This window comes from Idiotropiscis lumnitzeri, chromosome 3 (assembly GCF_059441095.1).
Source record: "Idiotropiscis lumnitzeri isolate Australia: NSW breed Sydney's pygmy pipehorse chromosome 3, RoL_Ilum_1.0, whole genome shotgun sequence".
Taxonomy (NCBI): domain Eukaryota; kingdom Metazoa; phylum Chordata; class Actinopteri; order Syngnathiformes; family Syngnathidae; genus Idiotropiscis; species Idiotropiscis lumnitzeri.
In genome coordinates, this window is record NC_142393.1 from 8,948,294 (window position 1) to 8,973,863 (window position 25,570).

The 25,570-nt window shown below is 40.0% G+C and overlaps 1 protein-coding gene across 3 annotated transcripts in view; it reads left to right on the top strand.

Moving 5' to 3' along the window:
* Nucleotides 1–25,570, top strand: part of LOC148339765 (cadherin-4-like) — a 217,385-nt gene that overhangs the window by 151,243 nt on the left and 40,572 nt on the right. For all 3 annotated transcript variants that reach the window (XM_088290445.1, XM_088290446.1, XM_088290447.1), the window contains one exon: nt 6,880–7,077. In XM_088290445.1, coding sequence (XP_088146571.1) covers nt 6,880–7,077 — 198 coding nt within the window. The remainder of the gene's footprint in view (nt 1–6,879; nt 7,078–25,570) is intronic.

Below are 25,570 nucleotides of genomic sequence, written 5' to 3' on the forward strand. Positions count from 1 at the left end.
AGACAAAATCTCAACTTGCTGGCTGCACAGGAGTGCGAGTGTGGGAAAACAATGAGGGGGAGAAAAAAAAAAAAAAAAAAAGCAATGCTGGCTCGGTTAGTTGTAAATCTTCCAAGGACGTTAACTTATTTTGGAATTAGGGATTTGACAGCTCATTTGACATGATCTAAAGTTGTAAACTTTCTTGTTCTCGGCCCCAGAAGGGGAAAAGAGGTCAATTCCTTTTCAAACAGACACAAAGCGAAGCATGTTGGGCCAACGGCCAATTAGTGGAAGTGAGCATTCCTACTGAGTCAACCGATGTCACTATCCTGAGGAGAATGTTAAGTGAGCGAGTGGGTTGCGGATTAGACGTGAGTCACATTGGGCCCAACACGTACGTTATGCGGCGAGAGCAGTAGCAGAAAGCAAAACGCGGGAAACAACAGAAAAAAAAATATATGTACGTTGCACTCTGTTGAATAATAACTTCCAGATGTCTGGGTAGCGAGGGCCTGGCTGATATCAAAGCGTGCAGAATTTTTGGGAAGCAGCGGCGAGGAGGGGAAGCGCTGGGCCTCTCGCCAGCTGGCGAAGGCTGAAGGCACCGTTGCTGCGGGGGCTGCAACCATTCCACGCTCGGTAGCTCTTGTTCTTTTGAGCAATCGAGGACAAGTGTGTCTTCTGGGATTTGCGATTTTTTTATTATTTTATTTTTTTAGTAATTTCAAATTGTTCATCAGTTCTCGGTTAAATACCACATAGTTTTTCTGTCTGTCTTTATGTCGGTTGCATGTTTTTTAGCTATGTGGGCGGTGCAAACCGTAACCTGTCTAAGAACACATTCACGACCCCCGGTTCTCGAATGTTATTCACATGGAGAAAAACATATTTAATCGAAACTAACCACAATGCCTGTTAAACTGTTTTGCTTCCAATTCAACATTTAACTCCAAATCGCTTCACTACAAAACACAATAACAGAGCCAAATAATTATTTGTCTAATTGCGGGGAAAAAAAAGCTTAAAAAATCTTGCCTGCTCACCCAAGCTGCTTATTATTTAGAGACAAACTCCATCGTCTTTTGCTAGGAAAGTTAGAATGGTCAGAACTAGCTATGTTGTTATTGTCGCTGTCATGTGGAAATAAATCCTTAAGCGCGAGGGTGGGCAAACTTTTTGATTGGCGGGCCACAGTGGGTTCTAAAATTTGGCAGAGGGGCCGGACCAGGAGCAGATGGATGGAATGTTTTTGGTCACCTCACCTCATCTGAGAAAGAAAATAATAAATTTAATTTGAAATGAAAGTGAACAAAAGCATGACAACAATATATATGTCTTTGAAAAACCACAGTATTTAGAAAATAAAAATTTTTTTCAAGTTTGGCGGGCCGGATTAAAACGGTTAACGGACCGCACGTGGCCCCCGGGCCGTAGTTTGCTTTCGCGGGTTGAAAACTGTCATCCAGCTACAAGTGTTGTCCAACTGATCCTCACACTGTTCTTTTTATTAATTTATTTTTATTTTTTTCAAAGACTACCTTGAAAATGATCCTCATCATATCAAGTCTGAGAGTCGTCCTCTCCCTTCCCACTCAATGCCAGTCAAATAATAACTCTGAACCAACCAGGAGGATGGAAAATTGCTGACCTCACTAAAGGCCCCTCGCCGGCTAACCAGTTTATTGAAATGGTTCAGATTGGTTAAAAAAAAAAAAAAAAAAAAAAAAGGGCGGCCATATTCTATTTTCATTGATTCAATTTGCTCGCCCAATGCCATGCATGTCAAGAAGTGAGGACCGGGGGAAATACATTCAGCCCTTTGAGGTCTATTGAATATCTGAGGCGGCTATTAGAAAAATTCTCTTAGTTGACAGCAGTTTTGCTCAACGCTTGTGCAGGCATCTGTTTCTTTGACTGGTGGGAGTGCATATTATATGAGCGGCAAGGTTTGATCAGCATTACACCCTGGTTGGCAAAAAGTCCTCCTAAGCCTCGCGCAGCCCTAATGGGCACAATACAAGTCTGTTTATCTCCAGGTTCTTTCTCCATCTTTTAGTATCTCTCAAGGGAGTTTACTCATATCTGTTTGCACATTATTTATTTAGGTAAAGAAGAAGAGATGGGGGTCACGTCCACTACTGACAACTCTCTCTTCTTGATTCCCATTCCCCCGAATGCAACTTTTATTCTGCATCTTTATACCTGCCTTTGACAACACCAGTGTGATGCGAGGCAACCCATCCCCCCCCCCGCAAGCTTCGATCCCCCTGAAAAAATGGAATACATTTGTACATACCTGGCTTGCATCTGTCAGATTGTGGTCTGCTGACAAAGCCTGAAAGCAAACAATTGTGTGTATGTTTGAGCAAACTTGTCAAACGGTAGACAAGATGTTTAAAATGTCTATACATGTGTTTGGGTTAACAGATTTTTTTTCTGTTTGTAAAAACTGTGATGGTGTGTTGCCAGGTTTCATTTTGGACGTCACATTTGTGAATTTTTTTAAAAAGGATTTCTTTTTATTTCTTGCATACATATTGTTTGATTGATGGAGTGATTTGCCTGTTCATGAATAAATATTTCATTAGCAGCCTGTATCCCAAAAAAATGTGTTCATGAGTGAGCCGTCCCGCATGAAGTAACTAGGGTTGTAAAATTTGGCAGAGGGGCCGGACCAGGAGCAGATGGATGGAATGTTTTTGGTCACCTCACCTCATTGGAGAAAAAAAAATACATTTAATTTGAAATGAAAGTGAACCAAAGCATGACAACAATATATATGTCTTTGAAAAACCACAGTATTTTGAAAATAAAACATTCACAAGGTTTTTTCATTTAATTCTTTTCCAAATAGGCGGGCCGGATTAAAACGTTTAACGGGCCGCATGTGGCCCCCGGGCCGTAGTTTGCCCACCACACCTCAACCCGCCCACTCGGACGAATACATGCCATATTGATGGTGGCTTGACACGTTTGAAGCGGCCTTAAAAGCTCTTTTCTCTTCAGTGTCTTTCTAATGAAGTAAACCTCGAAAGTGCTGTTTCTGCTGGCAGATAAAAGACAAAAGCTCAGAGGGACCTTGACCAAGCAATAAAAAAAAACACAAGAGCCAAGGAGAAAGCACTTTTTGTGTACTCCATTTCTCCTAATGCTTTTTTTTTTCTTGCTCTTAAGTGTTATAGTTTGCGAAGGGAATCTTAAGACAACATATTGCACACAATCTCCAGCGAAAAAGTATAACTACAAAAACATCTCTATATTTAATTACGTATGGCTATTGAAGTTTTTTTTTTGTTTTTTTTAACTCTCTTAAATTGACCAAACAAGATTTGCTTGGACTTAGACGTAAACATCCACACACTTTTTCTGCAGTCGTGCCTTGTTGAAAATTTTATCTGGGGTTTTATTTAGATTTTTTTTTTTTAATATGTTGGGAATTGGTATTAGCTGAACAGTTTTTAGTAAGACCAGTTTGAATCAGTGAAAAAAAAAAAACAGGTCAATTAGTGGTAACTTTACCTCATTTAATTTTTTGCCTTTATTTTGACATTTGGAGGGGAAATCAATAGGAATGAGCAGAACAATTTAAAGTTGGAATGGTTAGAATCGGTCATTAACTGTGGAAATTAGAGGTACAAACCGCATAGTCTTACTTTCAGTCTTTTATTTGGAAATGTTGACAATAAAAATTGTAATTAAAAATGAGCCCAACACTTTGAATATAACAACCAGTGTGGAAATTCTGGGTAAAACCCACACATTATTTTTTTTAATTATCATTATTATTTTTTTTTGTTAATTTTGAGGCCTTTATTTTGAAATGATCTGAAGTTGGAAAGAGTCCAAATCTGCTGAAAATCACCTCTGTCCAAATGGACTCCTGTGCTCATTTTTGACATGGGAGCACTTACACTTTCTATGGACCCTTTTGGTGGTCACGTGGAATTCTGAATTCCTCATTTGTGCGAATACATTAAACAGTGTGAACTAAATTCCTGACAATAAAGTAAAATAATAAATGACTTATAAAAAAATATGAGCAATAGTTGTACCACTGAATATCTTCTGATGGAAAGAATTGTGCTTCATCTGCAAATTGATTCTCCGGTTTGATCGTTTTTAGGTCGAAACTGTTTTTTTTCTGGTATTCAACGCATTTAGGTTACGGAATCCATCAATCAAATTCATTTGATTGGTGGCACATAAGAGCAGACAGATAAGGTGTGATTATTTTTTTTTTTAGGGGGATGATCTGAAATGGTCCGTGTAAGGGTAAAAATTGACAGCTATAAATATGACCGAAGACTTGCACGCATTTAAAAAAAAAAAAAAAAAAAAAACTTTGCAGTTTGTCTGTTAAAAAGTTTATGATCATCAATAAAATGTGATTGGGTAGCCTAAAATAAGAGTCTCGTTAAATATACGGCTGCATCGCTTTGAAAGCAGATCTGAAATCAGCAAGTCAAAGCAAAAGAACTAATCAATCCCTTCTCCTGACATGTCTTCGATAAGAAATATTTCAAATAAATTACTTGCATGTGTGCAGAAAACGATCATTTTGTCATTAGTGCGGCCTGACTGTTTACTTCCTGCCACATCTCAGGAAATGTATGCTGTTGTTGTTTTTTGTTTTTTTACACCTACAGTCAGCCATACACATAGCAATGCTATGGGAATCCTGTTATTGAAACAAGCTGTCAGCGAGAAAAACAATATCACTCCAAGGGAAGGGCATGAGGGAGCATGCGAGCGAGGGATAGCTCAGGGGAGAGTGATTGAGATGGAGAGCGCAAGTGATGCACTGCTTCAGCAATGACGGTTGTGTCGGGATTCTTGACATGTTTGTGTTGCCTTCCCTGTATGCTAAAGTAGCTGCACAACACATCCCCGACTTTAGAAATCTGATACAAGCGTTGGATCATCGTCGATAATGTCGCCCTTGAGCATGCGTTGCATCATTCACTCGTCAAGCCGATAACCCGATACAACTTTTACGAGAAATGATGTATTTGAACATATTGTAACGGAATCCCTTGGCCTTCAGGTTAACAATTAAAGCTCCCATTTGGTTCAGTCCACTCTGCCACGCGTAACGAGCAGACTTCATAATTGTTTTTTGTTTTTTATTGCTCGATTTCGGAATGAGATTGTTCATTTTTTTTCTTCTCCCCCCCGATGGTGTCAGTAACACGTCTGATGTCACAGCCTGGGGAAAGGAGACTGTAAACGCCACCACAGGCTCGCTTTTGTTCTGCATTTTATTCCTGAAGTGAATAGCAACATTTATAGTTTATGCAGTCAGCTTTATGGCGACTCAGATCAGATCTCATGCAGTCAAGTGTTCAAGAACCTAACAACTAAACCAGGCAAATGACATTATTTTTGAAATGCTCAACTTAATATGTTAATAATATTTCATGCATGTGACGAAAACCCTACAAAAAAAAATTCTTTTAGCACCCAGGGCTAATGTTAATATTACTAAGGTACATTAACATGACTCTCACTGATTTGCCAAATGTTAAGTTTTCACACTGGGCGTCTTTGGTTCAGAGTCAACTGAATAGCTTCTTCTACCTCCCACTTCCTTTGTATATGTGATGTAAATGCGTTGTACCTGCTCGCTAATTTGCTCTTCAGTGTGTCCAAATGCAGTTCAAAATGCAAATTTGCATAAATGGACACTTGACCCTATTTTGCCGGCACGTCCTCCGTCCGCGACCTTGGCACCCTTCCTTTGTCCTTATTCATAAAAATAGTCATCCTCCATGCATTTCGTCTGTCTCCCCAAGCTAAAAAAAAAAGCATGTTGACACCGCCAGAGAGAAGCTAACGGCAGAATTTTCAAAATCCATACAGAAAACAATACTTAAAGCTGATTAGCATTAAAATTTCCAATTCACATCAATTTACTGTAATTTTTTTGTAATTTTAATTCAAAGCCATAAAAACATTTATACAAACATTTAAAAGAGCTAAAAGAAATTAAATGCAATTTAAGATGCTTATTTTGTCTCTCATTTGCTTCTTCACACAGTTGTATCGCTTCCATGTTTTTAACACTCACACTCTCTCTCTCTCTCTCGCTTGCTAACTTAAAGGGCCTGTGCAAATATTGGAATTTTTAACAGGCCGTACTTGACCTGGTTATGGATGAAAACCAACTTCTGCCCTTGCTTTGTCTATCCTTTTGGGGAAAAAAACAAAACAAAACTTCTCCTCTATCCTCGATCCACAAAATGGCCGTACATCCGGGATGGACCATTGGGAGGAAATCCCCATGTTTGCAAATTGTGAACCTTGATCTCTATAATCCTAGCCTTATTTAGCACAAGTTGACAGTGGATATCTCAAGGAGACGTTGTCAAATGACCTGCTTGTACAAAAGCCTTGATTCTTGATAGTATACTTTAATTTTTTTTTTTTTTAAATTGGCTTGCTTTCCAACAACCAATGAGATGTGTGCTGGCTGGTTGAGACCCGATTGAGCAGCGTGCACTTTGTTTCCAGCGTGCCAAAATGCTCTGTTCAGTTATGATGATGACAGATGTACGTTTTATACTTCTCCAGGAGGTATTGTTACCACTTTTTTTTTAGAACAAAAGTACTTTGTAACATTGCGGTGTGTTTTTTTTTTTTTTTTTTTTGAAAGCAGCACATTGCTTTTCATGGCAAAGACACTGAGAAAAAAAAAATCACTTTGATTCACTTCATTAACTCAACTCCAAAGAACCAAGAGCGCACTGATATTCAAAGTTCCCAAAGAAATGAAAGAGACATTTTTTTTCTAAATTAGCCGTATGTTTTTGTGATTGCCTCATATGCAACCGTGTCGAAGCTGAAAGAACATCAAGCTACTTGGCGTCAACAACTGAAGCTTTTTTGTCTGTCTTGAAGGTCACAACCAAAGAGAGGAAGGTTGCTGAGAGAAAACCGAAGGAGGAAGCGTTCCACGCAGCGCCTCCTGTCATCCTGTTCTCGGGGGCCGGCCGGAATAACTCCAAGCGTCTACGAAGACAAAAGCGAGACTGGGTCATCCCTCCAATCAATGTTGCTGAAAATTCTCGAGGACCGTTCCCTCAGATGCTCGTCAGCGTAAGTGTGACTCGTCGTCAAATGACGACTAAGCGTCCGTTACGAACACATTCTGTGAAGGATTCCGTGCTTGCAGTGAAGCAAATCATCATTTCTGCATGCTTAAAATATTTTCTGTTTCTACGAGCGTCCCAATATGACAAATGGCTCACTCGTAAATAAACGCCAAGAGACGTTCATCGAGTAAGAGATCGTAGTTAGTTTTAAAAAAAAAAAAAAGAGTTAAATTTCAATCAGAATGCAGCACCACGCAAATTTTAACAAATTGTTAAAACAAATAAAGAAAACGGAAGATCTGTCTCGCTCATAGCGATCGCCGTGCTTGTGGTGTAATTCTTCAAAAATATTGTCAGTTTGAGCGAGAGCTGCTTCATCCCCGTCTCCCTCTTTGCGTTTTCTTGGAATATTTTCTGACATATTTTATCATCGGCTTTTCCCTCAGTCTGCACACAAAAAAAAACTCCCACTTCATCTCTTTTATCCCTTAAATTGCACAAAATGCGTTTCATTTGCAGTCTTTATGTTTCTTCCTTTGGACTCTCGTACATTTTTCAACAAGTGTTTTATCAAGCCACCAGTGAAAAGCAGCGAGAAGGGAACTTTTTTTTTTCTATCCCATCCATGTGGATTGAGGGGAAAAAAAACGCATAAAAGACAACATAACATCAAAAAGGGAAGCGTTTGGTAAACATTTGTTTTTAATAAGAGCGCCTGCCCAGTTGCCGTTTGACGTCTTGGGATTCAAAGCTCGTCAGTGTTACGAGACGAGCTGCAAACTGCCCGGGGAGACTAAGTCAGTTTGAAGAGACATGGAGAAGATTGAAAAAAAAAATATTTGGAAAGTACTGCTTTCATTCAAACATTGTCCACTCTGTGCTGTAAATAAGTCCATCAGGGGCGGGTGGCTTGGCGAGAACAAGCGCAAAGTGATGCATTTTGATGCCTCTGTTGGGCGTCTGCTTTTAATGATGACCTGAGGGCAGCCAGAGCCACGTTGAAAACGAGACGCTAAAACAAGGAGACAGCGCTGGGGATGCGATGATAGTGGGGGGGTCATTGCTCCATTTGAGAATTGAGGATGATGCTTATCTGGTTTTCCTCTCAAACTCATCTTGACCAATGTTATTTCAAAAAACGAAAACAAAATGAAACTGCATTTTATGTTTACAAAACTAACTAAAACTAACTATAAATGTGTAGAAAATGTGCTTCATTTTCAACTTTGCACCCTTAATTTAATACACAAGCCTTTAGGCTTGATTTTGAAATCATTTCTTTCAATATTAACCGCAAGGTTGTTTTCCCAGAAGAGGTCGAACAGTTTTATGGGAGTTGTAGTCATCTTATTGGTTGTCACACAGAAACTCTATCATGAAGGAGCAAACAATTAAAAATGAGCCAGCAAATGACGTCGCTCCTCATTGATAAGTTAGTGTGTGGCGTTGGCTTGAATGGCTCACCTACTCTTGATTTTTTTTAACCCAGCCGAAACGCAACGCCCGGTAAAAAGTTGTTTTCTTTTTTTTGCTTCATACATGAAAAAATATAGTTATCATAGATATTATCCAAATGTTTTGAAATAATATTTATGCTGAATTTTCACTGCACAGTACTTTTTATTTTCATCGTGAAAACATGGAAAACACCGTTTTTAAAAAAAATAAATAAATAAATAAAAAATACTAAAACTAAACTAAAACGTTTTTTGAAAAAAAAAAAAAAAAAACTAAAACTAATAAAAACTAACAAACTCGCCCTGAAAATGAATTAAAACTAATTAAATGTAAAAAAACCAAAACTCCAAATGAAATAAAAACTATGATTAAAATTCCAATAATATATAATAACCTGGGTCTTTACTCAGGTAACACCAACACTAACACTAACACTAACACAAACACTAACACTAACCCTGCAAATAACCACAAGTCCTAGCAGTGCATCTTTTGGAGTCTCATCTCCTTCTCTGCCGACCTGTACCTCTGCCATCCTTCAGTGGTCCATGTGCCAAGCGCTGCCTTCCCTAATGGCCTGTGAAGTCACTCTCTTCCCTAATGGGCCGTTCTATCATCCAGCGCGGCGCTGAGTGACATGCAGACAGTCGCCCTCCCACCACTTCTCGGCATCTTCTTCCTGCCTCGGCCCAGTTGCCATCAGTTGGGCAGGTGGTGTCAGTGGCTCCCCTCCAACTCTGTAGCACCAGCGCGCTGAACATGCTAGCAAGGGATGAGCTAGGTGTCAGGACCCCACTGACTGGACTGTAAATTGTCTGCCTGTTGTAGCTCCCAAGGGCATGATTGACTTCATGAGTGGCCTTGAAAGTCTTAAAAAAAAAAAAAAAAGAGGAGATTGTGTCACGAGTTCAGTAAGATGTTATTTATTTATTTTTTTTTTTTCATAGCAAAGCTGGAATTGTTGCCCTGGCACTTGAGTATTTTCCAAATTACATCATTATGAAGTGAGCGACATTATTTCTGCTTTTGGCCTGATTCGTCTGCTTGTATTTTATGTTTTTCACTTCAAATTCTTAATTACGGAAATCAAGCACACTTACCTTCAAAGCTTGGGGCCATTGTGGCCAGTTCCTTTGTTTTGTTTTTTTTTGCTGGAGACTGAAAATATGTGCGTGCAACAAGAACAATCAGCATTTGAGCTTCAATTTTCCTTTTTTTTTTCTCTCCATCTGTCTCTGATACACATCTTAGAGAATAACACATTTTCTTTGAATCCACCAGTTTTTTAAGTGAGCAAAAATCACGGAACACATGGCTGAGGTGTGTCCTGTTATATAATTCTGATTATTCAAAGACTAAATTGTTCCATTTCAGATTTGGAGTTTGCCTGGCAAGCTTCCATTGCATACCAATCACACACTTGTTGCTATTGCTAACAGCTATCTGCTAGCCGGTAGTAGCCACTAACGCCGGAGTCTACAATGATGCCGTAATGAACTAGCGGTTCGTTAGCGTCGTAAATTAGCGACTGAATATGATTTCAGGATGGCGTTGTGTTGATGTTGGTGACAACTATGTAATGTCAATCAAAACTGTGATAAATCCAGTTTTTTGTTGTTAAATGTGAGCTGTCCTGAAATTCAAGCGCAAGACAACACGCAACACTGATGTGACCTGAGATAACTCGGGTCAAGTCGGAATGATTAGCTGTTGTTACTCTTGATTTTTTTTTATCTGTGAAACAAAATTGAATAGACTAAAACAGTGGCACAATTTAATAATATCAGATTTATTTGTATTTTTGTTGAAAAGGTAAAGCTTTGTAAAACCTCCCATTACTTCACAAGCTGCTTCGTATCTTTGGTAAAGGTAAATAAATCCTCAACATAACTTCGACAATGGCCTCTACCTTTTACTTTTGTCTCCCTAGTTCCGTTAATTCGCCATTAGGAAAAAAAAGTCAGCCAAAAAAAAAAAAAACAGTTAACAAGAAAACCTACCCCAACATTTTCATCAAGCTGTTCGACAGGGTAGAAATAAATGATTGCCGTTTATTTTTAGCGTTTTTTGGGAATGTCACAATGGGCGGGGGGGCAAGTGAGGTTGTGCCTCAGAATCAGAATTTAATCAGTGTTGCTCAGTAAACCATGTGTAAACTCAATTTGACTTCACCTACACTTTCTCATTTTCTCAAAGTCTTTTTGTAATAGTTCACCCAACGAGTAATATTTTTCCTCACAACTCGTCTCTCTTCTTTTTGACGCTTCTCATTAATTGCCTTTGAGTTTAAGGGAACATGTATTTTAAGAGTTGAAATTGGATTCAGTTTTTGTTGAACTTTGAATTCCAATAAAAAAAAAAAAAATAACACAAGGACTGCAGCGCATTGAATTTGACAGGATCACTCTAGAAATAACTGAATGCTTTTTTTCAAGCTTACAGTTACCTTACAAGCCTAATTTTGTCCTTCGATCAGACAATACCTGACAATAACGCTGACATAATCTCGCTGTATCCGATATTTTATTATTATGACTATGAAGTGTTTTTTTAACCTCACCTCATCGGAGAAAAAAAATACATTTAATTTTAAATGATAATGAACAAAAGCATTACAACAAAATATCTGTCTTTGACACACCACAGCATTTAGAAAATAAAACATGAAAAAGGTTTATTCATTTAATTTTTTTCAAGTTCGGCGGGCCGGGTTAAAACGTTTAAAGGGCCGCATGTGGCCCCCGGGCCGTAGTTTGCGCACCCCTGCTATAGACTGTTTTTTTTTTATGCACATTTGGTAGTTACAGTACAGTTTTTTTTAAACATGCTGGTGAAAGGTTGATAGAGAGCAGTCTTTTATTTTGGAGCGTTGGAAGGCTTTTTTCTTTTGTCTGTGCTTGTGCTGCATAGTGGCTTCTAGGAGCGTAGCAAGTTATTTTTAATTATTGGCCTTGGCGATTCGACACCTGCTGGCCTTTTTGGCCTCCAAATTAAAAGGCCCAGTATAACATCTGATGATGAATAATTCAATGCGCTGCTTATTTGTCATTGGCCTGTTGTAGTTTTCCGAAAATCTGTTAAATAAGTCTACAATAAACACACTGAACAAACTTGTAACTCGTGTATTAAAACCAGCGTGGGTTGCAATGCATCAGATAATTTTTATTGTGCTTGTGGCGGCACCTGTGCTCCAGTTTCTATATCTCTCTCCATGGAGTGCATTGAGAAAATCATTTTTCAGAGTAGAAATGAGAGAACTTTCCCCTCCCTAAGGTGTCCTCTGCTCGTGTTTACCGGTGAGTAATGGCTGCTGTGCTTCACTGGCAGACACAGCGACAACAAAAAAAAAAAAAAAAACACCTGAAAGACAGACAGTAAAAGTCGAAGAAAGAGGTGCAGGAATACAGAACAAGAAAAAGGAGAGCTGATCAGATCACATTGGAATAGGAACAAAGGTGTCAGAGCAAGTTGAATCTATACATTAATAATTTCAGTTCCAAAAAAATACACTGCGTTTTAAAATGATTGCGGTTGTTGAACTGTATTCATTTAAAAAAACGACAATAAAGTATCTGTCGAACCAAGATGTCCCATATTTTACTAACAAGCTCAGTTTATTTATATATATATATATATATATATATATATATATATATATATATATATATATATATAAATTAATCGGGAAACTGAAATGAGTTATTTTCTTTTTTTATTCATTCATTTTGGACAAATTAGGAAATCAGTGATAACTTGAAAAATGCCTACTTGGAATGAGGAATATGACCACGCCCCCCTTCCGCTCTCTCCATGTTGCACTTGAGTCATTGATGGGACTGATTACAAACTCTCCATTGGAAATCTTTGTACTTTCATTACTTATAACGTCCAAAAACGGTGATCAATTAGCACCAAAATTCACACGGACATCCCTACCTGTGACCACTTCAACATATCAAAAGGATTAACCTCTCTGTGGCTGATTTATATGAAAGTGAGGAAATGTGGAAGTGAGCAGATGCACCGAAGAAGCGACACATCCGTGACCGAAACAGCCCCAACTAAAAGCACACGGATCTCCGCGATGCACGCCGTTCAAGACAGGTGTTCAATGAGGTCTTTATCTGAAATCGACAGCCTCTCATTCTCACGCCGAAGCTGGCGGCTGCAAGCGGTGTCAGACAATGCATGCGACTGCTTGTAGAAGCAGGCTGGGTAGTACGGCGCTAATGTTGTTGTGCTTTTTATTTTATGGCCTGAAGCTAATTGTTGTTATTAGCCGTGCCGTTATCCTTCTGTTCGCCGGTGAGGAGAGGAGGGGTAAAAAGCTACATGGCCGCCGACTGCCCGTTGCCATCCGCTGTCCGTATGCCTTCTGAAAGCTGACACAACTTTAGCGTAGCTAAATGTCCAAAATATAACCCGTCGGGGTTCGTGTGGGCATTGATGGTCCGGTCCACTTCAGTGACAAGTGGAGAATCGATCGGCACATTATTTTTGATTTTGTGGAGGTGATCACATGAGCCTATATTTGATTTCAATAAATCCAAACTATTATGCAGAACGCTTTTATACTTTCACAGTTTGAAGTGGACGACAATCGTAATGTGCATTTGCATTTTGGTGGCAATCGGGGAATTTGATTTATTTCTTCCTTTTAAACAATGTATTTTTTGTTTTGGACCCAAAAAATTATATGTAATAATTGGGATTTAAATTCTAAATATTCCCGATTAATATTTTTTTTCATAATCGAGCAGCCCTAATGAAATGTAACCATTGTGAGGGAATATAATATTTATTGTCCTATATAAAAATTATATTGTGGTTGACTGGCAACCAGTCCTGAGTTGAACCCACCTCTCACCCAGTATCAGCAGCTAAAGTCTGTAATAGGACAAGTGGCACAGAAAAACGGATGGATGTCTAAATATTTTCGGAATATTATCACACTGTTAAACACTGTCCTATGATAAAAGGGGCGCCGCCGTGGGGAACAGTCGGAGATTCAATCGCTTTACTAGTGCGTAAAAAAATTGTTATATTTTTATTTATATAACTTTTTTCAGAGTCCTGAAAAAACAGCCTATGTATGTCAGCAAAGATGAGAAAACCAAACACCAGAAAGAAAGCATGCCAGAGTGACTGTAGGGCTCTCGATGGAATTAAAACCTCGTCTTTGTTTGTGTTGGGTCTCATCAACTTCCAGGGAGAATTTCCTCTCCCGGTCTCCACCTTTGGGTCGATCGAGCTCACTTGGCGTCTGCTCATCCGACCTCCGGCCAACACTGCCGTCACTGCCCCTTTCATCTTTTTCATCTTCCTCCTGCAGAGACAAACGCTCATACACACATAAAACCACAAGCGAGCAGAGAATACACATGCGCAGGCAGAGAGTGTAATTACTTGTACGAGACAAGCTGCAAACAAAAGGATCATGTGCGGCATTGTTGCCTTTGTATAGGTGCTTATTTTGGGGGGTTTGTTTGGTCACAGTCATGCGTTATCCCGGAACAAAGAGGACACAAGACAGCAAAACTTTTTTTCTTTTCTTCTTTAAGTCCTCGGGAGAAACCGCAGAATGGTGAAAGTAGCTAAAGATCACATTGCGATAATAAGCGAGTTCGCCATTTTGTGGAATTACTACACAGAATCTTACTGAAATGTATGCTGCATTTTCTTAAATAGTTGCCCCCGACCAGTGACATGCATTGAAGTTCATGACTGGTCGGGAGTCGTGTAAAAAATGTGAAGTCAAAATAGAAGATAAGCCTTTATTTCAATTTTGTCCGGAATTGAAATATTTGTTTTTAACGCTCCTAATTACGACGTCGTCTCTCAACGCCTCAGCAAAAAAAATTCAAATAATAACAGTCAATGCCACTAATGCAACAACTCGCTTACTCACTCTGTATTTTTTTCCCTCTCTCTCTGTAGTCCCTAGTAGTAAAAAAAAAAAAAATTAAAAAAAGAATTTTTTTTTTTTAGTCAAACCGAGCCAAGAGAACTGTTTTAATTATTAAAATGTGTCAAGCAAAATCATTATCTTGCCGGCATTGCTGTCATCTAATTATTTTTGATATGAACAAAGAATCAAAAAAACAAAAAGTAGTCCAATATGAGCCTTTTTCACGTTCCAATTCCAAAGGAACAAAACACGCGAAAGTATTTCTCCTCCCATGCACTAGCATTTGTACAAACTCACTCAAACACACTGCACAGGCCACATTTTTTATTTTTTGCTTTGACTTTTCATGAGCTGAACTCAAAAATCCAAGTGCGCATAAACTCTTTTTCATTGACGGTCGTATTTTACACATTCTGTGCTCAAAGCCAAAAATGCACCTCCGTTGGCAGACTTTCTGCCAATATGAAGTCATTACCATCAAATTTTCTTCTGCAGGGATCTCATGCGAGTCTTGTAAAGTGCGTGAGAAGTGAGACACTTTGGTCCACTTGGGTGTAGAACTCAAACAGTCAAGTCAGCATTTTTATTTGTTTTGCTCAATCGCACATGTTGGCTGGTTAAAGCTCTTTGTTTGATTTAGTCTCCCGGAGTCTTCACTTTCTCTATTTCCGTTCCAAACCCCCGATGTGAGTTTCGCTCCAGCTCAAACAACCGCCGTTTGGCTAAATATACAGTGTAATATTGATACGCTGATGGATTGAAGCAGCGCTGGATTGGATGTCTGCTCGCCGCGTTGTTCCAGACTGAAATATCTCCACATCTATCATCAACATGATGATTTGCACAGGCCCAACTTTCATGCTTTCCAAGGAATTCATTCTTCTGAGAAAAATGATGAGCTTAGGTTTTTGCTATGTGTTCATATTTGGTTTAATGGTATGCTTTTGAAGAGGACTTTGCTAAATGGAGCCGCTCCTAAATTGGCTTTTGTGACAGTAGTCTTTCCTCCCAAAAATTGCATTTAGGTATTTGTTGTCATTGTCAACATCGCAGCTAGTCAAATAAAGCAATCAATCCAAAACCACGATCTTGTGACGTTCGGTTTCCCGTCAACATTCGCCACAGCAAGTCGCATGCATGATTAATTTGGCACAGTTTTTACCCTTCGTTTGCCCTTCCTGACACAACTCTCCCATTTAGCCAGTCTTGGGAGTGGTGCTGGCGAACTGATCGGGAATGGAGCGTGCGCTAGCTGCTTGAAACGCTAACGGTGAAATGGAAACCATATACTAATAATGTCAATAACAAAAATGTTAATGATGATCAAAAAGTAAAAGTTATGCATCCATCCTTATGTGAGAAAAAATACACAATTGCTCCCTATTAATTCAATCCATAAGACATACATATACGTTTTCAAAAATGTAGTCCCCGCCTCCCAAAGACGTATTTATACGTCTTTGCCTTTTCTTTTTTTTTCTTTTTTTTTTGCGCCCTAGCTCTGTATTTTTATTAGTATTAGAACACATTATTCTGTTGGCCTCGCAAAATTAGTCAAAATCCAGAAAAACGCTGGAATTGAGGAGTTTCTTAGTGGAAATTTCTGGCATTAAATGAGTTTAAAAAAAAAAAAAAAAAGACAGTCTAAAACGTCTGTTCTGAGATGAAAGTTGCTAAGCAGCCATGTGATCATCAGTGCAGAATGCAGAAAGATGAGAGTGCTTTACATTGTTACGCCGACTAATGGAGCCTTTGTGACGGAAGAACATGTTCCTTTCTGTCGTGTTTGACGTGTCTGCTCATGAATGAAACATTTGACCATGAAAGCAATTTGACCATCTTTTGAATAGCGTGACACTATTAGAAAGGAGGTGAGCGCACGAGGAGACATTAATATCTTACGCAAAGAGGTATTTTTGACATGTAAATCATTCATAGTCTTTAGACTTTGAAAAAAATGACCGTACTATTGGTATGATTTTTGATAGGCGTTGTTTCAATGAACCTGGATAGAGTGCGCTGGACTTGTGGTTGGCACAGCTGCCTCGCAGTTCAGTGGTTTGGGTTTAAATCGCCACTTGAGTCTTCCTGCATAGCAGGGGTGGGCAAACTTTTTGATTGGCGGGCCACAATGGGTTCTAAAATTTGACAGAGGGGCCGGACCAGGAGCAGATGGATAGAGTGTTTTGGTCACCTCACCTCATCTGAGAAAAAAAATACATTTAATTTTAAATGAAAATGAACAAAAGCATTACAACAAAATATCTGTGTTTGACACACCACACTATTTAGAAAATAAAACATTAACAAGGTTTATTCATTTAATTTTTTTCAAGTTCGGCGGGCCGGATTAAAACGTTTAACGGGCCGCATATGGCCCCCGGGCCGTAGTTTGCCCACGCCTGCTGTATAGGCTTTGCATGCTCTTCTCTTTCTTTGTTTTTTGTTCTTTCAATCCAAATACGTCGATATTTGATTGATTTGAAAACAATTAAAGGCTTTCAAAAGAAAGAAAAGTAAAGAAACTAAAAAAGTAGCTTGATAGAATTACTGACGGTAAAATTAATTTAAAAGTCCTTAATTAAGTCAAGTTTATTTATATACCCATTAAAAAGTCTCAAAGAGATTCACATGTGCACAGATGACAAATCTGAACAACATCCCTCAATCTTGACCACACAGGATGTCAAGTCAACCCCCCCCCCCCCAAAAAAAAAAAAACAACACTTTTGCCAAAGGTATGGGGAGGGATTGAATCATATTTTTTAACCTGGATTTAAAAGCATTTACACTTGAGGCTGACTTCACTTCTGTTGGAAGCTTCATTAGCAGATTGGCAGCTCGTTAACAAAACACGGGCGGGGTAATGTCTGAAGTTGAACGCAATCTTTTTCCGGGATGCTGTTCAACTTCTGATTTGTTTGGATTTTCTATAATATACTGTGATCGGCAAAGAAAATATAATTATTGGGATTTATTTTTTTTTTTTTTAATTGTTCAATTGGCCGAATCATTGAACTGTGAGGCGGACATGCTAACTAGTTATCCACCGTGGTGCCCTCCTCATTTAATACATGCATTTAAATCTTTGAAAGTTTAAAAAAGATTAGTTGAGAATTACATCAAGACATTTCAGCAGCAGATTTTGGAACACAGTAAAGTGGCATGTGATCTTGATAGGATGATGGATTTAAGCTGCTTTGGATGCTCGGATCGCATGTCTGACTCTTATTCGGCTCATCACGGTGGTCCAGACTTAAGTATTGCAACATCAACGTAATGGCTTGCACAGGCCAAAAAAAAAAAATAGAATTACGATGTTGGGTTTTATTTCAAGTCTGTGTTTATTGGTATGCTTTTGAAGATTTTCCACCGCGGCTGTGCGAAATGGATCAACTCCAAAAAAAGAATGGGTTGTGTAAAACATTTGTTAACTGACCTCTGCAGGCTTAGCAATCCAGTGCCAAATGCTTTACCATCACTCAACATTCAGTGTCATCAACGTATTAACATGAATCAAGTTCCTTCAACCATTTTTCCTTTTAACTGAGTCTTGGATGTAATCACGGTGCTTTAATATATGATTATTTTAAAACTGGAGCAGTGAAGCTGCTGTAAACATTTGCATGAGGCGCATTTAACTTTGGTGTATTTTATTTCACAGAGAGAACATTTTACAGCTATGGCCTTGTTGCATAAAACTAATCCTTGAGCTTCGAGCACAAGTCAAAATAAACCAAAAAAAAAACAAAAAAAAAGAACCTACATCAGCCACCCACTCATTCGTGTGCACTCAGATGGTGCACAAACATGCATATTTTGCCTAAAGTCCCTCCAAAAACACATTCTCCTCTGATATGACATCAGGCAGCAGAAGGCAGGCTCCCTCCCGGGTTGAGTCGGTGTGAAATTAAATGGTAAATCATCTCTCAGCAAAAGACACAAGAGTTATGTGTGAGTCAAGGGCAACAGTTCTGGGCTGTTTAATAGGAGATGAAGAGGACTTTATGAAGGAGATAAATAACGGCTTAACAAACAGCCTCTGTGTGGTTCCCCCTCTGAGATTGGCCTCAGCGACCTCAAAGATCGGCAGACTGAAGGAGAGCCAACAAACTAGATTCCTCAGAAGACGTGGAAAAAAAATAATGGTGGAAAGATATTCAAAGTGGGGCCTGCTGGGAGGGTGGGTGCCAGGGATGAGATGTAGGGGTGAGGGTGGCATCCCCCGTGGCAGTGATTAAATGTTAAAACAAATGTCTTAAACTGTGTGTTGAGGCCATATTGTTGTGAGATGCATGTTATTTTAAAGCCACGGTGGTGTGGGGGTGGGGGTTGGGTCTTTTTTTTTTCGATTTCAGTATATAATAAGTTGTACGACAGTTTCCCATATATTAATAGCTACCTTTGATGACCAACCTAACTTCACACTGGAAGGCAATGGGAGAGACGTGGCGCAGTCAAAACGAACATAATTAAGTCAGTGACTCAAAAAGCTGATCTTAAAGGGGAAGTCAACCTCTCAAAAATATTTGCAATAAAATGTTCTATTTGCCTTCACTAGTCTAAACATGGCATTTTGATTAATTTTGTGTTTGTGGGAATTTGAGTTAAGCAGCTATATCTGTTTTTAGCCTTCTCAGAGGGCGGCCATTTTGCCACATGCGGTCTAATGACATCACAGTAGCACAGGGCTCAGGTGACGACCGATCATGGTTCATTTGTTGTCTGATGCTGAGCCGTGATTGGTCGTTATCTGAGTCCTGTGCAACTGTGATGTCATTTTCGGACTAAAGAAAATGACAAAATGGCCGCCGCGAGTCGATTTTACTCTTAACTCATATTCCACAGACGCAATATTAATCAGAACGCAATGTTTCGACTAGTGACATTTTTGGGAATTGACTTCCCCTTTAAAGAATCGACATCAGTAAATCATGTCTTCAAATAAAAATTTGAGAGAGCACTTTGCATCAGAGCAGCACGCAACAGCACGTTAGCAATGAGCCGAGCGTTACGAGTCCTGGCGAGCAGGTGGCACTTTTGTCTGTAAAAGCCAGTTTGCCATCAGCATCCATCCGTCCATCCATTATCTGAACCGCTTATCCTCACAAGCGTCGCAAGCTTACTGGAGCCTTTCCCAGTCGTCTTCGGGCAGCAGGCGGGGGACACCCTGGACTGGTTGCCAGCCAATCACAGGGCACACAAAGACAAATTTCAAGCAACTAGCGTTTTGGGATTTAACTCATTCACTACCCGCCCAGGTCAAATGAATGCCCTTTTTTGGCTTCTGTACCCGTCAATGGCAGTCAATGTTAACATGCTCATGTTTTGTGGAAATGTATTTCTCTCCTAGTGCTAGTGCTCAGGAAAAGCATGTTCCAAAATAATTTACTTTGTCTAAAATAGCGGGTCTGAGTCAGAGTCTTCTCATGCAAGTAAAATGCTCTCTGTCGTGGGGAGTCTCTGATAAAAGTCCGTCCCTGCCAACACAAAGACACAGAAATCTTTTTAAAGCATGTCAGCTTCAGTCCGAAGAATAAGAAACTGCATCCCTGTGTGGTTAAAACATCGCAGAGTATCAAAACGAAAGCTGCTATGATGAACAGTCTCGCACCAGATAAAGAGTTGCCCGTATTTTATAACTTGTCATTTAACTTTGAGTGCATCTGGCCAATACTCCCTGAAGCTTTTTTACATTTTTATCTGCTTTTCGTTTCTAGGGGCAGAAAAAAAATGTTTCCTGTTAACACCCTATAAAATCTTTTACGTCCCACATTGTTCATAAAACCAGAATGATGCGCGGCTCCTCGCACCGTGCCTGACATTGTGGCCCATGAGAGACAACGTTATGGCTCAACGGGGCTTCTTTTTGCAAGGTGATTTTACTGTAACGGGGCTTGCTATGCGTACTTTATGTCCTCTTGTCTTTAAAGCGAACTCCGTGTGAAGAAAGTGACCTCTGAAACACCCCCGGTGTGTCTCACTCAAGCCTCTCCCGTATGCTGCGTGTTGACCAGCAATTCGCATGTGGTGTATATGATCCAGCGCCTTTTTCATGTAGCATAAACGCATTGCCGTGACTCCTCGGCTTGCGCACAAGGATGATTGCGCAAACACGCGCACCTCTTCGCTCTTCCAAGGTTCATTTGTCAAGATGACAGCTGGACCTTCACTGAGGTGGAGTTTGCCAAGCAGAATCCTATGCAAGCTTGCTTGAGTGAGGGCCAGAACTCGGCAACATTTTGACCAGCCAAGGGTCTGTGTTGCTTGTAGAGAAGAGTGTATGTACAGTAAGTGTGTGTGCATGCACTCGGGTTTGCATTTTGGCCCTTCGTGAGAACATGTGTTGGCGTTTTAATGAGAAACGGCATTGGAGTGAAGCTTCTCTTTAATTTGGCAGGGAGGAGCCACGTTTGTACCCATTGCTCTACAAGACCACCTTTAGCCCCCTCCCACCTTCCTTTCACACGTATGCCCTTGGATGTCCCTTTAAATTTGTGACGCCCATTTCCCAAATGAGTTTTATCCCCATATGATCTGCCCAGATGTGCAGTCAAACCACCCCTCGCCGTACTTGTTTTTTTTGTGCCGCCCACTCTTGGGTCGAATGAGGGACGACGTATGCGCTGTCCCATTATTTGGAAGAAGTTGCTAAGCTACTGAAAAGGAAGTAGCCTGGTGTCTTTTCCAGCCGGTCAGGCGAAGTCAAGTCAAATATATTTGTACAGCCCTTAATCTCCGACAGTCTCAAAGGGCTCCACATATCGACAATCGACATCCCCTGATCTTAAACCCCAGAAGGGGAAGGAAAAACTCAAAACCCTTCAGGGGAAAAATTGAGAAACCGTGAGAAGGGACCACAGATGGGGGGTTCCCCCTTACCAGGATTATCAGGCTGCAATGAATGCCAAGTTGGAAACATTTGACACATAAAATGATGCTATACAATGTTAGTTGAAATGATGTGCGAGTCAAACAAATGGAGCAAGTTTGAACATAAAGTTGTTACTTTGCTTATAAGGAGGAGTCAATGTGAAAAATGTGCGGCTTTGCTATATTTTATTTATGCAGCGTTTGTTCCTGCGTACCAATCAATAAGATCATGTGGATCCAGAAACATTGTTTCAATATAGTAGTAGTAGTTACTTATTTGTATCCAGATGCTTTTTATTTTTGATGTGATGAAATAAAATGGAGTAAATTCAAAACAGTAAGTATTCCCACCTATGGACCTCTAAAGTTAGAGCATGAGTGAGTGTAAGAAAAGGCTAAAATATATATATATATATATATATATATATATATTTTTTTTTTTTTAAAAAGCCATATTTCCCACATAAGGAAATTCTGTTACGGAAAGATTGGACAATGCAAATATGATTCCGTAGAGAATACTTACTGTACACCATTTTCTTCAGTGTACAACTTCGTTTAAAGTCTCTTGCCATTGACACTCTGAAATCACTCCGCCAACATCTCTCCGACTAGATGATGGCACGGAGCTCTAATCTTGTGCAACATCCCCGCAGAAGGGCACGGTTGGTTCACGGAACGCATTGCCGTGCTGAGTGCAGTGTGAAAAGGCCTTTCCTTCCTCCGTTTCCCTTCTCGTCATCTTTTGTGTGCCGCCCAATGGTGTGCGTGCGCGCTTGTGTATAAAATGGTGCACAATCCATGTGAACGCGCACGTGGCTTTGACGGTGGCTTCCATACCCTTGAAGTCCCTGACGCTCTTTACTCTAATTACCCAGATTGGGTTTGCTGGGAAGGAAGCGTGAGTACCAAGGGGTCCTTGATTCTGTCCTTGTCCAAGCCTCTGGGAGCAACTTAGGAAGTTATTCATACATCCATCACTTTCCCCATTTCGCAATTTAATCAATCCCCTAATGAAAAAGGGGCACGGACACAGGATAGAAAGCCCTCACATGCCAAACCCGAAAAGGGTGGGGCCTCTCTTTGTCTGCCACTACAATTGCTGCCTTATTTTGATTTTCTGCGCCTGGGAGAAGGGAGAGTTATTACATTGTTATCTCCCGGTCGAATAGCACCTCTAATTTGCCGTAAGCCTGCACTATTAAAGACCAGACGTCTTTCTTGCAGCAATAACAGGAAAAGTCATGGACTGCTTAACTTCCATGTGTCGATGTTATTCTGACTAATGCGAAAAACGGTCTTTTAACAGAGTCGCACGCATCACCTGAAGCTATTATTTGACTGACACAAAGGCACATTGAGCGCACTCTCTTATCCAACAGACTCGATAAATCGGAAAGCATCTTTGTTATTCTTGTTTTTGTTTCCGCCCTTAATGTAAAAATATATTGTTCCGAAAGAGATAATTAAAGTCTTTGTCTGCGGTCACTATTTGTTAATCGGTGTTCACAAAAGCACTAAAGTCAAATGTAATGGCAAAGACATTGATTTTGGTGTGTGTGTGTGTGTAGTACAGCACAATCGGCGACAATCTTCCCGTGAAGAATAGAAATAAATGGGAATAGTTAAATAGTCAGGGTGGGGGAAAAGAATTTGAATCGGAAAGTTATTTTTGGTTTAAAAGGTGCGAGTGCATTGTCCCACTTAAATAAATCGAAACACATCGACTCATCTGTGGCTGTTTATTTATTTATTTATTTTTTAATTTTTTTTTTTTAGGGTTTTTTATTAGACATATTTTTTTTTCTTAGGGCAAAGAAATAATGTTTTAACATCTTCAAGAAAGTCAGTGGATGAGTCCCTCAAATTTTCAATGCCATTTTAAACCAAATCGAAATCCTTCTGAATGAAACTGAATTGAATCATTCCACTTTAAAATGTAACCTTCCTTAAACGGCATCGTACCCCGTGTACTGAGATGCGTATTTGCAATTATTTTATCGGACAGATGCACTCCACTAATAAATAAATAATTATTATAGATAATAGAATAAACGGAGGGGTGGGCACTGCTCTCTGGGGTATATCCAGCATCCGCGGAGATTTTCCCTTATGTGCTTGTGATAAAATATAATGAAATCATTTACCACGGTGAAGTGGAAGCAAAAGAGAGTGTTTTTAATGTACGATATCCAGCACTTTTACCGTCGAGTCCTGACTTCTGCTGAAAATAAGAGGACAGCAATACACACTACGTATAAAATCAGTCAACTGATGCTTGTATGATGTACAAAAAAAATAAATAAATAATCCTCTCCATCGAGTTTTTCTTGTGAAGTGTGCACAAGAGAGCTTAGCAGCCCTTCTGTGACTCGTAGTCCAGTATCTGTAGAATATTTCATGTGTCTGTCAGGCTTTAACTTCCTGTTGGGGCAAACATATTCGTGTGTTTGTTCCTTTCGGGGTTAACATTTTCAAAAAAAGTTCCACAGTGTTGCGTATTACAGCCGGGAGAGGTCTGAATTTGAGTTCGCTCTGTTTTTGTTGTCTGCAAGTGGCAGATTTTCTCAACTGCGCGCTGGTGTCATTCTCGGAAACGAGAGTGCAGTGTCGCAGCAACCAACTGGCCTTGTCATGACGCAATTGAATGCCTGTTTTTGTTTTTCTTTGTTTGTTTGTATTTGTCAGTATTTTCTGTTTGCGTGACCTTAGCAACATACTTTCTTAAAAGCAATATATGACAAACACCTCTCTGTGTATTTATCTTCAAATGATGTAATTTGCAGACTGAGGACACTAATTGTTGAAGCTCGATGGAATTCTTGTGTACGTCTTCAGTTCAACCCAGGGTCTCTCGAGTTGAATTTTCCACTTTGTGACGCATCGCACATTTTCAATGGTAGACAGGTCTGGACTGCAGGCATTCTTTTGGTATGCAGCCACGCTGTTGCAATGTGCGGAATGTGCTTGGGCATTGTCTTGCTGAAATAAGCTGGGAAATGTTGCTTGGCTGGAAGCATATGTTGCTCCAAAACTTGCTTGTATCTTTCAGTATTAATATTCAAGTTACCCATGGCATGGACGCTAACGCACCCCGATACTGGCTTTTAGACTTTGTACCGTATTTTTACGGCCATAAGACGCGCTGCATCAAAGGGCGCAACGCCAGCTGAGGGTGCTATTTCCATATTTAATGAATATACTAGGCGCGCCGCACTACAAGGCGCTAGCTCAGCTGCTCGCGCCAGCTCTCGCGCTAGCTCGGCTGCTCGCGCTAGCTGATGCCAGCTCACCAGGACTCAATCCCCGAGGTATCACCCCGTTCCAATGACAGATGTCATGAAACTATTCTGAATCGCTGCCAATAACAATGACTCTAATCAGTAAAAGATGTCTTGGCAATAGTCTACCAGACAATGTCAGGGGAGGGACTTCACTGGTCACCACACTCCTTAGAGTCACGGTTTCAAATCCAAACCAAAAAAAAACTCAGCGTACAAAAAGATTATAGCAATGGCTTCTTGGGAGCCACTCAGCCTTAGCCAATTACAGCAATGGCTTCTTGGGAGCCACTCAGACTCAGCCAATCACATGGCTGTTTAGAGAGATGTGCTGTTGTGCTTTGGGCTTTTTGCAGTCTGTTGTCTAAACCTGGGACGTTTCTTGCTTGCAATAACATAAATGATAAGACAGACTACAACATTGTGGACAGCTGCCCTTTTGTCCATCTTTCTCCTACACCATCACCCAAACACATTAGTCACATAATGTATAAGTCACGGTCAAATAGAAGCTTAGGTGACTCAGACTTTGTCCAGCAGGGTGTGCTAACATGCACTCCGAACAGCCCAATGAGTTAAAGGGTTGATGGTCGAGAGTGATGCTTAGTCCATATAATGGGCGCGTCGCTTTACAAGGCGCTTTGTTTGTTTTGGGGAAGATTAAGGACTTTAAAGAGCGCCCTATGGCCCGGAAAATACGGTACTTATAATAATCACAAACTCAATTTATGTGGGAGGCTTGCTGGAGTCTGGGTGTGTCTGGGCTGCGTCAAGTATTCAAAAAAAAATTTTTAAAAAAAGGGATTCAAGTATTCTCAAAAAAGTTTTCATAATCCATTCTTCTCAATCTTTATTAATAACAGGTCAGAACATTAACGGTTATCAGAACAAGACTCTTTTTCATTTTCTTGCAAACTCCTCAGTATTTCTAGTTGAGTAATGATGTCTTATTTCTTGAGCACCGCAGTTTTTCCTCT